We start from the raw sequence: 15,476 nt of genomic DNA, 5'->3' as shown, positions 1-15,476 counted from the left end.
GGGGGAGATACAGGAATGAGCTCCGAGAGGGAGGATTATTGCAGGAAACTCTAAGAGCAATGACCTGGAAGAACTTGGGGTATTTTGAGAGTAAGGGATATCAGCCTCTGCGGACACTTGTTCAGTTCGTGCTGCTCACTGATGCCGACTGAATAGCCGAGGACGGGTAGCCACCATCTTAGACATCTGTGTCTTATAACAGAAGGCTAATTTGAGAAAAGTATTGTTTTGTCTCTCATCTTGACTAATTTTGCTTGCTATAGAATCTTTATTCTTTGTTTTTCTAATTGAATATTGCAAACTACATATTTTTTAAAAAGATAGTGAAATAAGGTTCAGGAATTCTTTCTGAATCAGTGTCGTGAATCATGAGCTGACTCGGTACTGTGTTGTGGGGACCTCACCCTAGGTACTTCTGCTGTCATTCTGATGAGCTTTTAGAAGCATCAGTCTTTCCTCACTTCCTCTCTAGAGTCAAAATTAATTACTTTGAAAGGAAATCTTTCAAAGCACACATTTAATGAGTTCACATATCCAGGGATGTCCTCCTGTAAGAGGTTGCACACGCCCTTCGTCAGATGATGAGGACAGTGTTAGGGAAGAGCTGGTGGCTGAAACTCTTGCTTAATGGTCGAGCTTCCCCAGAAAGTCTGTGTCCCGAAACTGAGCTGTTCTGCTCAACTGTCATGATCCACACCACCTTCATTGCGGAAAGAACAACCCTTCAGCAATCACAGACTCCAGCTTGCTTCCCTTACTGCCCACGTGACCACATGCCCACATGCCCACACACCAGGGAGAATGCAGTTCAACTAAAAGCTTTTTAGCGCTTGCTCTGTTTTTGGAGAAAAACAGATTGCTAGAAGGGCAGGAATGGCTTGAAAGATCTAGAGCAAGCTGCTTAATGTCCTTGATTTCCATTCTGTTTCCTGTAAATAACAGCTAGCATCCTCGGCATCAGGTTTGTCCTAATTAGGGGTCTGAAAAGTCCCTGCCTCATCTCTGGCTTGCTGAGCACTGTGGCCAACCCACACTAAGGCAGTACTCTGAGCACTGCGGCCAACCCGCACACTAAGGTAGCCAACTAGTTGTACTTTCTTCTCAGAAGCTGTGGCAGAATCCAGGAAACAGCCTTAAGGCTGTCTCTGTCCTCACACATGGACCAGGACGGCTTGAACGTTCCCTTTCAGAGGGCCATAGACGAAGCCCTGCTCCTCACAGCCAGGCTGCCCTAAATCACGCTTTATTGGTTGAGATCCTGCTATGTCCCAGATACTGTTTGTAAAGAATAAACAACCGAGAATTCTGCCCCAGTGAAGCTTACTGTTGAGGGGCTGGGGTAAGGTGTGAGGCGAGAAAAGCAGTCCAAACTCTTTTATAGAACACAGTTTCTGGAGTCCTGTGAAAACAATCGGGCAGGGAACGTAACCTAAAGTTTAGGACGCCTGAGTACAGGGTCCAGATAGGTGTCCTACCACGGAAGCGGTTCTCCACTGTGTCGGGGGCCTGGCATGTGCAGGGGGCAGGGCTATAGTCATTGATGCTCATGCTTCTTCCAAGTAAGATGTCGGTTATATGAACATATACTTCAATAAGCAAGTCGTTGTTCTCCTCTACAGCAAAGGAGAAAGGAGAGAAGAAGTTGTTTGGTTTCTCTTTTGTTCCCCTCATGCAAGAAGACGGGAGGACTCTTCCAGACGGCACACACGAGCTCATCGTGCACAAGGTACCAATAGTCCCTGTTGATGATAGACGGAAAAGCAGCGCACGTGATTGGCCGCATGTCTTATAGCTTTAGAAAGGGGGAGAATGACTGAAATGAAGAGTTCAAAATAAGGTTGTAGGCCAGGCATGGTGGGTTACTGCTTTATTCCAGCACTCCGGGAGGCAGAAGCAGGCGGGTCTCGGGATGAAGATCAGCCTGGTCTACACAGTGAGACCTTGTGCAAAAACGAATATATATACATACACATATACATATTTACAATGTCTTCCTGAAAGTATTATTTTTAAGCTTTCTGTCTTTATGGCACATTACACACACACACACACACACACACACACACACACACACACACACACACACACCTGTATATATTTGCACATATTTTGATATTGGGGATGAATCTATTACTTCCCAGTTAGGCACATGTTAGGCAGGTCTCACGCAAACTGCTGAGTTCCTCAACCCTGAAACATTTTTTAAATAACTTATTGTTTTCATCTTACTTTAGGAATAAATTTGTTTGCATGGACTGGGGTGTTAATCTCAAAGTCCTTCCTATTATTATAATGGGATTGAATAAATCTTAGAAATAGTTTTGTCTGTACTACAGATACATACTGTTTTATAAATCTTTATATATCCTCAGAGGAAAGTTTACTAAGTTAAGCGTTACTTTTAATTTTATCTGTGCTTTGTTATAAAAACTTTTGTTTTATTTTAAGTCACAATTATTTTTTATTTTTATTTTTTCTTATTTTGTCAGTATTTTGAAGCTGAACACAATTATTAAAAACAAACAAAAAGCATTGGAACAAAGTATGCTGGTGTATGCATTTACATTAAAATTCAGAGAGCAGGAACTGAGCAGGAATTATGAGAGAATACTCATAAAATGAAATACAGAGGAAAATGTATTGTTTAAGCATCATGCAGTTTTCTCTATAATACTCCTCCTGCTGGGGAAGGTCTACCATCACTGGAGCCCAGAATTCCTTTGTGCCTACTTGGGCAAACAGAAGCCACCAGACAGGAACTCTGCTAACTTCCTGTGCCCTTTCCCTGCCACCTGGTCCCTTATCTGCCCTCTTGTCTCTCTTCCTGCTTCCTGTCTGAGGGGATGAGGCCAGATGCCTTCTTCCCAAAGACAGTTCTACCTCCATGCCTGAGCCCTTTCTTCCCGTGTCCTCCCTTCCTCTGCATCTGTAACTGTCTCCTGTCTAGTGCCATGTATTCAGGATGTAAGCCTACGGCAGCACTCGGCTTCCTTCTTTAACAGGCATACATTTCCTCTTCCCTTCTTCTCTTGTACAATGGGTCTGGCCTTGCTGTCTCCACTCCTCTGTCCCATCAGTTCTCCGAGATACCTATTTCCACCTCTCATAGGAACCTCCACCATATCACTGCTGCTTATCCAGGGGCTACAGACCCTGGGGAAAGGAATCCTTACTTCTGAGCCGCTGTTGTACCAGCAAGCTGCATCCCTAGCCTTCTCCTTTTCTATTTGGAAAGGGTTTTGATAAGTCGCCTTAAGTTGGCCTCAAAGTACAGTCTTCCAACCGCAGCCTCTCAAGTAGCAAACACCACAGGCATGTTCAACTCTGCCTAGCTACTGAGGTCTTCTTATTTAAGGTATCTGGGCTGGTTCCAAGAGCTTTTCATGTTGAAAAACCCCATGGTCCAGGCATACTACAGCGCATATACTTGTGGGTTTTAGCGGTTGTTTTCGATTCAGAGAGAAGCTGGAATATACCCACATATGCTGTACCCAATTCCTTACGTTATAACCTTCTGCATAAACAATAACACATAAGAAGTAAACCTGTCTGGCTAATAAAATACTGTTACAGGAAGGTATTTTTGTAAGTTTCTGTGAAACAGAAAGTTTCACCGAAAGTTTCCCCTAATTTCACGTGGCTGTCCCTGGCTCCACTCCAGGATCCACTTGGCATTTGGCTCTCTGCCACTGATTCATTCACGTGTGCACCCCCTCCCCGCCTCTTGCTCTTGTCTACATTGTGTCTTCCCTTCCTTGTCTTGCTTCCTGTTCTGCTTTATGACGGAGCTTTAATACCCCCTTCCCCAGACAGCCTTCCTTCCCTACCACAGCAGAGCTAGTATCCAGTGGTCTTTGTCACAGCTTTGAAATCAGTCAAAGCCCATGGCACAGTGTTCTGGGGTGTGAGGCCTTCAAAACACGACTAGTGCCTTTGTCCTGATTGATTTTGTTATTGCTGTTTTATTTTGGTTTTTGAGACAGGGTTTCTCTGTAGCTTTGGAGCCTGTCCTGAAACTAACTCTTGTAGACCAGGCTGGCCTCTAACTCACAGAGATCCACCTGCCTCCTGAGTGCTGGGATTAAAGGCGTGCACCACCTCCATCTGGCTCCTGGTTCAATTTTTATTACTGAATTAAAGTATGAGCAAATATTAGAAATTTAGCAGGTTATAATAATATTAGCAGTGACTATTCCTATAGAAAAAGTTCTCACAAGAAGATATTTTGTCACTCAAATTATTTGAATCTATTTTTCATTAGCTGGTGTTATAGAATTTCAAGTAGACTCTCTCACTTTCTGCAATTTCAATTTGGTTCTCTATAATCCTCAGCTGTAGACCCAGGCTCAGGTGCCATGCTCCTTCCGCCCTTGTCTGCTTCCCTGCCTAAGAGCCAGCTCCCACAATCCCTCTTGTACCCCATGTTCTGAGACTTAGACTAGCAACTTCACGCCTTATTTCTCAGGAGGTCATTTTAGTTACACACGCCTGTTGGAGCCCTCTGCCATGGTGTGTGGTCCACATAAGCTTTTGGGGAACGTGACTTTGTTTTCTTTCTAACCTGACATTCCATATTTATCAAGAAAGTTACAAGACGTTCAAAATTTTAAAGTGAGTTAAGAGAGTGGTGGAGAAAGGCAGTGTCGCGTGGTGTTATTGAGACAAGCTTCGTTTCCATCCCGAAGCTGACACTGAGTAATACTGCATCATTAGGCAAATCACATAAGTGCCTCGGTCACAGTGTTCTGCATCCTAGGATTGTTATGAAAGAAAATGTATCTGTGAAGTGCCTAGCAGGACCTGGCAAATACTTATAAGTGTGGCCCACATTGGTTTTCAAATGCGCGGGGTCTATATTATATTTTAATTCTGTATGCTGAAAGCCTTGAAGAACAATAAAAGATATGTGATCAGAATTTTTTTTATTTTGATAAAAATTTTAGAAATGGATTAAAATTGCTACCCAGAGTGGTTACATGATTTTATTTACTTAGCTGATGGGTAAAATATACAGTCTCTCTCTCTCTCTCTCTCTCTCTCTCTCTCTCTCTCTCTCTCTCTCTCTCTCTCTGCCTGTCTCTCTTTCTCTGTCTATTTCTCTTTCTCTCCCCTATTCTTGAAAGAATATCTTAAAATGCCTTTTGTGTTCACAGTGTTATTCCTATTGAGGTTATGTTTTATGCTTGCGTGTGATAGAGTTTAGCTACTGGAAGCTATTGAGGTTTCATGTGTCATATTTTGGATATTAAGGTTTTAGTGCCCTGTGCTGGTGGGCAGGTGAAGCCAACCAGGATTGGTGGAACTAACCTGGCCATGATGGCTGACCCACAGTAGACTCTCCGTGGCACCCGCTAGATCCAGAGCATAGCCATGGCCTCCCAGTCTGGCTGGTATAAGATTGAATCTCTAAGTAGTTTTGATTTGCATTTCCCTGATGGCTTAGGATATTGACCATTTTTTAAAATATTTATTTATTTATTTATTTATTTATTTATTTATTTATTTATTTATTTATTATGTATACAGTGTTCTGCGTGCATATATGCCTGCAGGCCAGAAGAGGGGACCAGATCTCATTACAGATGGTTGTGAGCCACCATGTGGTTGCTGGGAATTGAACTCAGGACCTCTGGAAGAACAACCAGTGCTCTTAACCACTGAGCCATCTTTCCAGCCCTTGAACATTTCTTTAAGTCTCTTCCAGCCATTTAAATTTCCTTCACTGAGAATTCTCTGTTTAGATCTGTGCCCCATTTTCAAATAGGGTTCTTTGGTTTTATGATATCATTTCTTGAGTTATTTATATATTTTGAGTATTATTTCTCTATTGGATACACTGCTGGTAAAAATATTTTCTCATTCTGTAGGCTGCCACTTTGTCTGATTGACTTTGTCCTTTGCTGTACAGAGCTTTTCAGTTTCATGAAGTCTTACTTATTAATTGTTGATCTTAGTGTCTGGGTTTTTGGTGCTTTGTTCAGAAAGTTATCTGTAGTGCCAATGCTTTCAAGGCTATTTCCCACTTTCTTTTTCTGTCAGGTTCAGTGTATCTGGTTTTATGTTGAGGTCTCTGATTCGCTTAGGCTTGAGTTTTGTGCACAGTGATAGATATGGATATATTTGAATTCTTATACATGCAGACGTCCAGTTTGATCAGCACCAATTATTGAAGATGCTGTCTTTTTTTCTAGTATGTATTTTTGGCTTCTTTATCAAAAATCGGGTGTCCATATGTGTGTGGATTTATGTCTGGGTCTTCAGTTCAGTTTCATTGATCAACATTTTTGATTTTTGTCCCCCATACCATGCTGGTTTTATTACTCTAGCTTCTTTGTATAACTTGAGATCAGGAATGGCGAGACCTCCTGCAGTTCTTTTATTGTTCAGGAATTCTTTTAGCTATCCTGAGGTTTTTTTTTTTGTGTGTGTGTGTGTATGTGTTTTCACATAAAGTTGAGAATTGTCTTTTCAAGGTCTGTGAAGAATTGTGTTGAAATTTTGATGGTGGTTATATTGAATCTGTAGATTGCTTTTGTATAGTTAAATGGCAATAAAATTGTCATTGTTACCATGTTAATCCTACTGATCCATGAACATATGAGGTCTTTCCATCTTCTGATATCTTCTTCAATTTCTTTTTTCAAAGATTGAAGTTTTTATCATACAAGTCTTTTACTTGCTTGGTTAGTTACCCCAAGGTATATATTATTAGAAACTATTGTGAAAGGGGTTGCTTTCTTGATTTCTTTCTCAATCTGTTTGTCAATTTTATCTAGAAGGGCTAATGATTTTTGTGAGTTATTTTCATACCCAGCTACTTTGCTGAAAGTGTTCATCAGCTTTAGGAGTTCGCCAATGGAAATTTCAGGGTCACTTGTATATACTATTATATCATTGGCAAATAAAGATACTTTGACTTCTTCCTTTCCAGTTTGTGTCTCCTTGATCTCCTTCAGTTGCCTTATTGCTCTAGCTAAGACTCCAAGTTCTATATTGAACAGGAATGGAGAGAGTGACCAACCTTCTCTTGCTCTTGATGTTAGTGGAATAGCTTTGAGGTTTTCTCCATTTAATTGATGTTGGCTGTTGGCTGGCTGTAAACTGCCTTTATTGTGTTTAGGTGTGTTCCTTGTTGTCCTAATCACTCTAGGGCTTCTTTTTAATTAATTAATTAATTAATTTTTTTTCCCGCCAATCACAGTTTTCACTCCTCTTCTCCCGGTCCCTCTCCCCAACCCCTCCAACCACTCCTCCTCCTTTCTCTTCAGAAAAGGCAGACCTCCCACATATATTAGCCAGCCGTGGTGTGTCAAGTTGAGATAAGACCAGGTACCTCCTTTCCTATAAGGCTGGACAAGGAAACCCAGTAGGAGGGAAGGGTCCTAAAAGGAAGTAACAGAGTCAGAGACAGCCCCTGCTTCCACTGTTAGGAGCCTCCAACAAGAAGACCAAGTTACACAACTGTAACATGTTCAGAAGGCCTAGGTTGGTTCCATGATGGCTCTCTGGTTGTTGGTTCAGTCTCTTTGAGCCCCTACAAGCCTCGATTAGTTGGTTCTGTGGGGTGTTTTGTGGTGACCCCTCTGACTCCCATAATCCTTTCTCCTTCTCTTTCACAGGTTTACCCAAAGTCTGCCTAATGTTTGGCTGTGGGTCTCTGCATCTGTTTCCATCAGTTGCTGGGTGAAGCCTCTCTGATGACAGGCTAGGCAAAGATCTATGAGTATAGCAGAGTATCATTAAGAATCATTTCATTGACTTTTCTGTGTATGCAAGTCGTGTTCGGTTCTGTCCTAGGCACCTGGACTGTCCAGCCTCTGGGTCCTGGCCCTTCAGAGAGTGTTAAGGGTGGGCTTCCTTTCATGGTATGGGTCTTAAGATGGACCAGTCATTGGTTGGCTACTCCCATAAATTTCTGTGTCACCTTTAGCCCAGAATATCTTGTAGGCAGGACAAATTGTAGGTCAAAGTTTTTTGTGGCTGGTCAGGGTCCCAAGCCCTCCACTGGAAGTCTTGCCTGGTTACAGGAGATGGCTGCTTCAGGCTCTGTACCACCCACTGCTAGGAGTCTTAGCTGGGTCACCCTTGTGGATTCCTGGGAGTTTTCATTGCACTAGGTTTCTAGCTCATCCTAGAGATGCCCCTGATTCTAGTTGTCTTTCCCAATACTCTCTTCCTTCATCCTTCCTACAGCTAATCCCTCCTGTTCCTATCCCCATCGAGACACCTCCTCTGATCCATTTGTGATGGCTACTCTATTTCCCCTTCTCAGGGAGATTCATGTGTTTCCCCTTGAGCCTTCCTTGTTACTTAGTTTTTTTTTTGGGGGGGGGGTTCTTGGATTGTGGCATGGTTATCCCTTGCATTATGGCCAGTATCTACCTATTCATGCGTACAGACCATGTTCCTCTTTCTAGGTCTGGGTTACCTCACTCAGGACGATCTTTTCTAGTTCATTTTCTAGTTCATAATCCATTTACTGGCAAATTTCATGATGTCATTGTTTTTAACAGCTGAGTAATACTCCATGTGTAAATGTACCACATTTTCTTTATCCATTCTTTGATTCATAGACATCTAGGTTGTTTCCAGATTCTGGCTATTTTGAATAAAGCTGCTGTTGAACATAGTTGTGCAGGTGTCCTTATGGTATGGTAGAGTGTCCTTTGGGTATATGACTAGAAGTAGTATAGCTGGGTTGAGGTAGGTCCCAGTTTTCTGAGAAATGGCCATATTGTGTTCCAAAGCAGCTGTACAAGTTTGTACTCCCTCCAGCAATGCTCTTCAGGACTTTGGTCGAAGAGGTGTTGGCTTTTGTTAAAGGCTTCTTCTGCATTTAATGTGGGTTGTTTTTCTTCTTTCAGTTTGTTAATATAATGGATCACATTTTTTTACACCTTTTTTTGTGTGGCAAACCACCCCTACATCTCTACGATAAAACCTAGTTCCCCATGGTAGATGATCTTTTTGATGTGCTATTGGATTCAATTTGCAAGTATTTCATCAAATATTTTCACATCTATGTTCACAAGGGAAACTGATCTGTAATTTTCTTTCTTTGTTGGGTCTTTTTGTGGTTTGGATATCAGTGTGACTGTGGCCACATAAAATGAATTGGGAAGTATTTTTTGTGTGTTTGTGTGTAATTATTTTGTGGAATAATTTGAGGAATATCAATTTTAACTCTTCTTTGAATATTTGATAGAATTCTTTGCTAAAACCATCTGGCCCTGGACTTTTTTGTTATTGTTGGGAGACTTTTAATGACTGCTTCTATTTAACTAGTGGTTAGTAGGTCTGTTTAAATTGTTTATCTGATCCTGATTTAACTTTGGCAAGTGGTGTCTATCGAGAAAATTGTTCATTTCTTTTAGATTTTCCAATTTCATGAAGTACAGATTTTTTAAAGTATGTGCTTATGATTCTCTGGATTTCCTTGCTGTCTGTTGTTTTTTCCCACTTTTCATTTTTGATTTTCTTAACTTGCATATCTTTCTCCAGTTTTCAGTTAGTTTGGATAAGGGTTTGTCTACTTTGTTAATTTTCTCAAGAAAACAATTTTTGTTCCATTAATTCTTTGTATTGTTCTCTTTTGCTTTTGTTTTATTAGTTTTAGACATGAGTTTGATTATTTCTTGACATCTACTCCTTTTTGGTATGATTTCTTCTTTTTGTTCTAGAGCTTTTAGGTGTGCTATTTAATTTCTAGTGTGATATCTCTCCAGTTTTGTTGTTGTTTGTTTTGCTTAGGGTTTTTTGTTTATTTTGTTTTTTCCATATAGTGTTTAACTATGTAGCTTTGGCTGTCCTAGAACTGGCTCTGTAGATCATGCTGGCCTCGAACTCACAGAGATCTGCCTGGTCTTCATCCCTAGTGCTGACTTTAAAGGACTGTGCCACCACTACCCACAATCACCACCTGCAGTCTCTCCAGTTTTTTAGGTAGGCTCTTGGTGCTATGAACTTGACTCTTAGAACCACTCTCATTGTGTCCCGTAAGTTTTGTTAATGATGTGTATTCATTTTTATTCAATTCTAAAAACTTCAATCTGTAAGTGTTGGCGTATTTGATCGGTACGCTAAATAACCAGACCAGCTCAAAACAACAGATATAATTTAATAATTGAAAAACGGAGAAACTCACACTACCAGAGTGGAAGGTCCGAAGTCAAAACGGGTCCAGAGAGCACCGCATGGAGAACACCTATCTACCCCTGTTTATCTACCTGGGCTCCAGGCAGCCACACCCTAGCCAGATGTGATTGCCTGAGCTTCCCCATCATCAATCTCTTCCTTTTTTTCTGTCTTGACCTATTTTTCATTCAGTAGAGAGTTGTTGGGTTTCCATGAGTTTGTTAGCTTTCTCTTGTTGTTGACAGCTACCTTTAATCTGTAGTAGTCTGATTTGAATGCAGGGAACTATTTCTTCCTTCTTTTTTCTTTCTTTCTCTCTCTCTCTCTCTCTCTCTCTCTCTCTCTCTCTCTCTCTCTCTCTTTTTTTTTTTTTTGTATCTGTTGAGACTTGCTTTGTGTCTGAGTATATGGTCAGTTTTGGAGAAAGCTCCATGAGGTGCTGAGAGGAAGGTATATTCTTTAATGTTTGGGTGAAAATAGTCTGTAGTTATCTGTCAGGCTCAGATTATATTTGGTTTATAACATGATTTCACTGTTTAGTTTTTATCTGGATGACCTTTTTATAGGTGAGAGTGGAGTACTGAAATCTTCCACTCCCAGTGTGTAAGAGTCAGTATGGGATTTATGCTATAGTAGTGTTTCTTTTACACACTTGAATGCCCTTGTGTTTGGAGCATAGATGCTAAGATTTGAAATGTCATCTTGGTGGATTTTTTCATATGAGTATGAAGTGTCCTTCCCTTTCTCTTTTGATTAGTTTTGGTTTGAAGTTTATTTTGTTAGACATTAAAATGGCAACCCTAACTTGTTTCTGTGGTCCATTTGCTTGGAATATTTTTTCCCAACCCTATACCCTGAGCTAATTTTTGATGTTAAGGTATGTTTCTTGGGTAGAGCAGAAGGTTGGATCCTGTTTTTACATCCATTCTGTTAATTTGTGTCTTTTTATTGGTGGAATTGAGACCAATTATTTTGAGAGATATTAATGAGCAGTGATTATGATTCTTTTATTTTGCTGTTGATGGTATTGATTGTGTGTGTGTGTGTGTGTGTGTGTGTGTGTGTGTGTGTGTGTGTGTGTGTTTCCCTTCTTTTGAGTCTGCAACACATCTGCCCGGGACCTTCTCTCTTTTAGAATCTCCAATGAGGAGTCAGGTATAATCCTAATAGTTCTGCCTTTTTGTGTTACTTCATCTTTTTCTCTTGGAACTTTTAATAGTCATTCTTTGTTCTGTATGTTTAATGTTTTGATTGTTATGTACTGTCTTAGTTAGTGTTTCTATTGTTCTGAGGAGACACCATGACCATGGCAACTCTTATATAGGAAAACATTTAATTGGGGTGGCTCACTTTCAGTTCAGAGGTTTACTCCATTATCATCATAATGGAACATGGAGGCCTGCAGCAGACTTGGTGCTGAAGAAGGGATAGTTTGACATCTTGTGCAGGCAAGAGGAAGTCAACTAACACACTGGTCAGTATCTTGAGCATAAGTGACCTCAAAGTCTTCTGCAATACAAACATAGCTCCTCCAACAAAAGCATTCCCACTACAACAAGACCACACCTCCTAACAGTGCCACTCCCTTTGGGGACTATCTTCTCTCAAACCACCCATGTGCCAAAGGGACTTTCTTTTCTAGTCTGTGTAGTATTCTGTGTGTTCCTTTTAAATTTATAGGTATTTCCTTCTTTAGGTTAGGAAAGTATTCTGTGATTTTGCTGAAAATACTTTCTTGACCTTTGAACTGGGTTTTCATCTCTCTCCACTATTCCTATTACCCTTAGATTTGGTGTTTTTATAGTGTCCCAAATTTCCTGGATGTTTTACATGAGGAAAATTTTCAATTTAACATTTTCTTTGACCAATGTATCCATTTTTTTTTCTATCATATCTTCAGCACCTGAGATTCTTTCTTCCATCTTTTATATTCAATTGGTGAAGCCTTCCCCTGTAGTTCCTGTTCTAAATCCCCAAATTTTCATTTCCAGCAATCTCTCAGTTTGGGTTTTCTTCCTCGAATGTACTTCCATTTTCAAGTCTTGCACTATTTTGTTCATTTCCTTCCACTGTGTGTGCTTTCCTGGATTTCTTCATACTGTTTGTTTGTGTTTCTCTGGATTTATTGAAGGGATTTATTCATTTATTGTGGACCTATATCATCTTCATACAGCCTGTTTTTAGATCTTTTTCTTGGGCTTCAGTACAGGCATATTGTTTTGACTATTGTTGGCTGTGGTTTAAGATGACAACTGGACATCATTGTAGGTTTGGGTGATGGTATCTGACTTTGTCTCTGATAGATGAGTGTTTTGCTCCTTGGTTTCAGCTTCCTCCCTGGACTATAGAAAAGTGTGGTGACTCTATTCTGCATATTAGAAACATTATTTTGCGAACCTGTTTCCCTGGCCTGCTCAGCTGGTGTGTTCTTGGGGTGTATATATACTTGCTGACATTGGAGGCTGGGATAATGGGATGAGGTGGGGGAAGGAAGGATGGAGGAGAAGACCTTGGTGATCCTTAGGCGATGGGGTCAGAGAGGAAAGGGAGACCTCAGTAGGTTTCCTGCTGCAGAGCCGGGGGTGATATGACTGGGAGGTTGGATCTGGGGGAGGTGTGGATCTGGAGGTGTGGGCTCCAAGGTCAGCCTACTTGTTGCCCTAGGCGGAGTGGCTCTTCAGTTAGTAGGGCTTGCCTGCTGGGGTTGGCTGCTGAGACAAAGGCACACTTGGGAGGAAGGATGTTAGAAAGGAAGGTCTGTGGGATCCACAGGAGATGGGAACAGAGGGGCAGAGAAGGTGGCCACAGGTGTTCTGCTACAGAGCTGCAGCAAGTCGGGACAGGGGGGGGGGGGGACTGGGAAAACAAATAGAGCCTCTCCTTATTCCACGGGACACTTAGATGACCTGAAATAATTCCTTAACTGGTGGTTTTCAGGTGATGACGGTTCAACAGCTTTTACATGGCATGTTGGATAAGTATCAGCATCATTTGAAAAAGTTTTTCTGATGGTTGTCAAATGGGATTTCTTTGGCATTTCCAGTGTCTCCCAGACCATGTTAAAGCCTATATACATCAAGTCTCCTAACAAAACAGTGAGGTGTTAGGCAAGGACAGCAGGAATCCCAAGTGCTTCAATATCCTCACCAGAACATTTACATTGGGAGCGACAGAGCTAGAAACTCAGCTAAAATTGATCGGAGTCCAACATCCATACTTAATTCTTTTTACACATTGTTGGTGGATTTTCCTAAAAAGCCAAATTCTGTTCATAATTCTATTCGGAAGATTTCCAGTTCCTAAATGCTAGAAGAGGAAATTATGCTTAATAATTCTTCTGAGATCTTGCTTCCCATCTTAATATTTTTTCACAGTGTGAAGAAAACACAAACCTTCAGGATACTACCCGCTACCTCAAGCTTCCGTTTTCCAAGGTCATCTTCCTTGGGAACAATAATCAAACCATGAAGGCCACAAAGGAGTCCTTTTGGATAACATCGTTTCTCTGCTCTACAAAACTCACTCAAAATGGTAATGCATGAAAGCCCCCCACCTAAGGGATACATGGTACCATTTTACTTGACAGCCCCCCACCTAAGGGCATTGTGAACCGTGTGTGTTTTGGTAAGCATATTCAGCAAGGATTAAAGTATTTAAGAACTTTGTCCTAGAAAAGCTATTGATCCTTTCATTTAGGATTACTAATCAAGTGAAAACAGTAGTGACCCCTTGCATGAAATTTAATGACTTAAGAACTAACCCAGTGTTGAAAGCTGTCAACTAACTCCTCAAATAACCGATTAAGCTGCACTTAACACAAGGCAAGATCTAAGTGCCTCCACTTTAAATCTCTGCTTTTATATCCCCGTAAACAGTGCTAATTGCAGGCGTTAGGATAATAAAGCTTGCTTTGTTGTTGTTTTTGTTGTTGTTTAATTAGATGGATAGTGCTTTTCTGTGCAGCATTGCTTTTTATGTCATTGATTGTTTAGCAAGTTATGATTAATAAAGCTAGTGCATCTCCTTGGCAAATGGTTTTGAAAACTGTGCCTGTAATGAAAGAAGTAAATTAAACATTTTGAATTTTTCATGGTTGCCATAGAAGGCTTCTGGCTAGCACCCTGAATACCATATTAATAAATTAGATGCAATATGTTGAGAGAAATCAATTCATTACAAGGCATTATATTTCATGCAACTCCAATATCTAAGCTGTGTGTGTGTTATGGGACAGTATGTGGAAAGACATGGTTGTCTCCGAATGTGGGTCTTAAAGGCAGCAAAGCACAGCGCTATATTAGTGCTCCCTTCCAATTCCCTTTCGGCAGCATGGCAAGGCTACCATAGTTAAATGAGACATAAAGTTGTGGTCAGGTTTCCTAGACTTTCTTAGTATCCAGTGTTTAATGGTTTAAATCTTGACTCGGTGACTATAAAGCATTTCCCAAACCTCAGGAGTTTGTTGTGGAGGTTATGAAGATAACAAAATCAACTGGCTTCCCAGACAAAATCTCTATTCATCCTACATGGGCTATTTGTGTGTCTATGTAGCACTTAGTGTTAACTAAATGTCCTAACTGGGATGTTTTGGGTTTCTATTTATTGTCTATTGTTGCTACAACAATCCTTACCAGTTTTCTGGCTTGAAGAGACAGAAATGTACAATGACTCTGGAGTCAGATATAAGTCCCGTTCATGTTAGTGATTCTGCGTCTCTTCTGGAGGTTGTAGAGGAAACCCTTTTCTGGTCTCATCTCTTCTAGTTTCTAGGAGTAATCTGCATTGCTCGGATCATGGCCCCTTCCTTCTTCAGAAGCTACCAGGGCAACATCTTCAAATTTCTCTAACTCTGATACTCTGCAATTTTTTAAGGTGCCTTGTGACATTTCTTGGAAAACCCAGTTGTATTTTCTTGTTATCAGAAATTTGAGCACATTTTAAAGTTTCTTTGTCAATCTCAGGTAAACATACCATTTCTAGGAATTACGGTGTAGATATGTTTGAGGGTTGTTATCCTACCTACCACACAGTAAATAATGATAACATTGCCTGAATTTGCTGTAGTTCTGGGGCTTAGGGTGTTGTTAGAATTATAAACATAAGATAGGAAAAACCAGGCCCTGTAATCGGAGACTGCTTGTACGGTCCTGGCTGCCCACACCCGAAATAATCACACAGAAATCATATTATTTGTGATACTGTTTGGCCAATCGCTTAAGTGTATCACTAGCTAGCTCTTACATCTAGAATTAACCCATTTCCATTATTTTATATTTTACCATGAGGCTCGTGGCATACCGGCAAGGTTCCAGCTAACAGCTCACATCTTTCCCCTCTGGCAG

At 40.8% G+C, this 15,476-nt stretch overlaps 1 protein-coding gene across 3 annotated transcripts in view; it reads left to right on the top strand.

Moving 5' to 3' along the window:
- The window catches only part of Dock4 (dedicator of cytokinesis 4), a 396,425-nt gene that overhangs the window by 254,242 nt on the left and 126,707 nt on the right, over window positions 1-15,476 (top strand). For all 3 annotated transcript variants that reach the window (XM_075948630.1, XM_075948628.1, XM_075948629.1), the window contains exons 16-17: window positions 1,620-1,726; window positions 13,509-13,665. In XM_075948630.1, coding sequence (XP_075804745.1) covers window positions 1,620-1,726; window positions 13,509-13,665 — 264 coding nt within the window. The remainder of the gene's footprint in view (window positions 1-1,619; window positions 1,727-13,508; window positions 13,666-15,476) is intronic.

The sequence above is a fragment of the Microtus pennsylvanicus genome, chromosome 14, assembly GCF_037038515.1.
Source record: "Microtus pennsylvanicus isolate mMicPen1 chromosome 14, mMicPen1.hap1, whole genome shotgun sequence".
NCBI lineage: Eukaryota > Metazoa > Chordata > Mammalia > Rodentia > Cricetidae > Microtus > Microtus pennsylvanicus.
The sequence above is the reverse complement of the archived record's forward strand: the minus strand, read 5'-3'. Positions and strand labels throughout refer to the sequence as shown.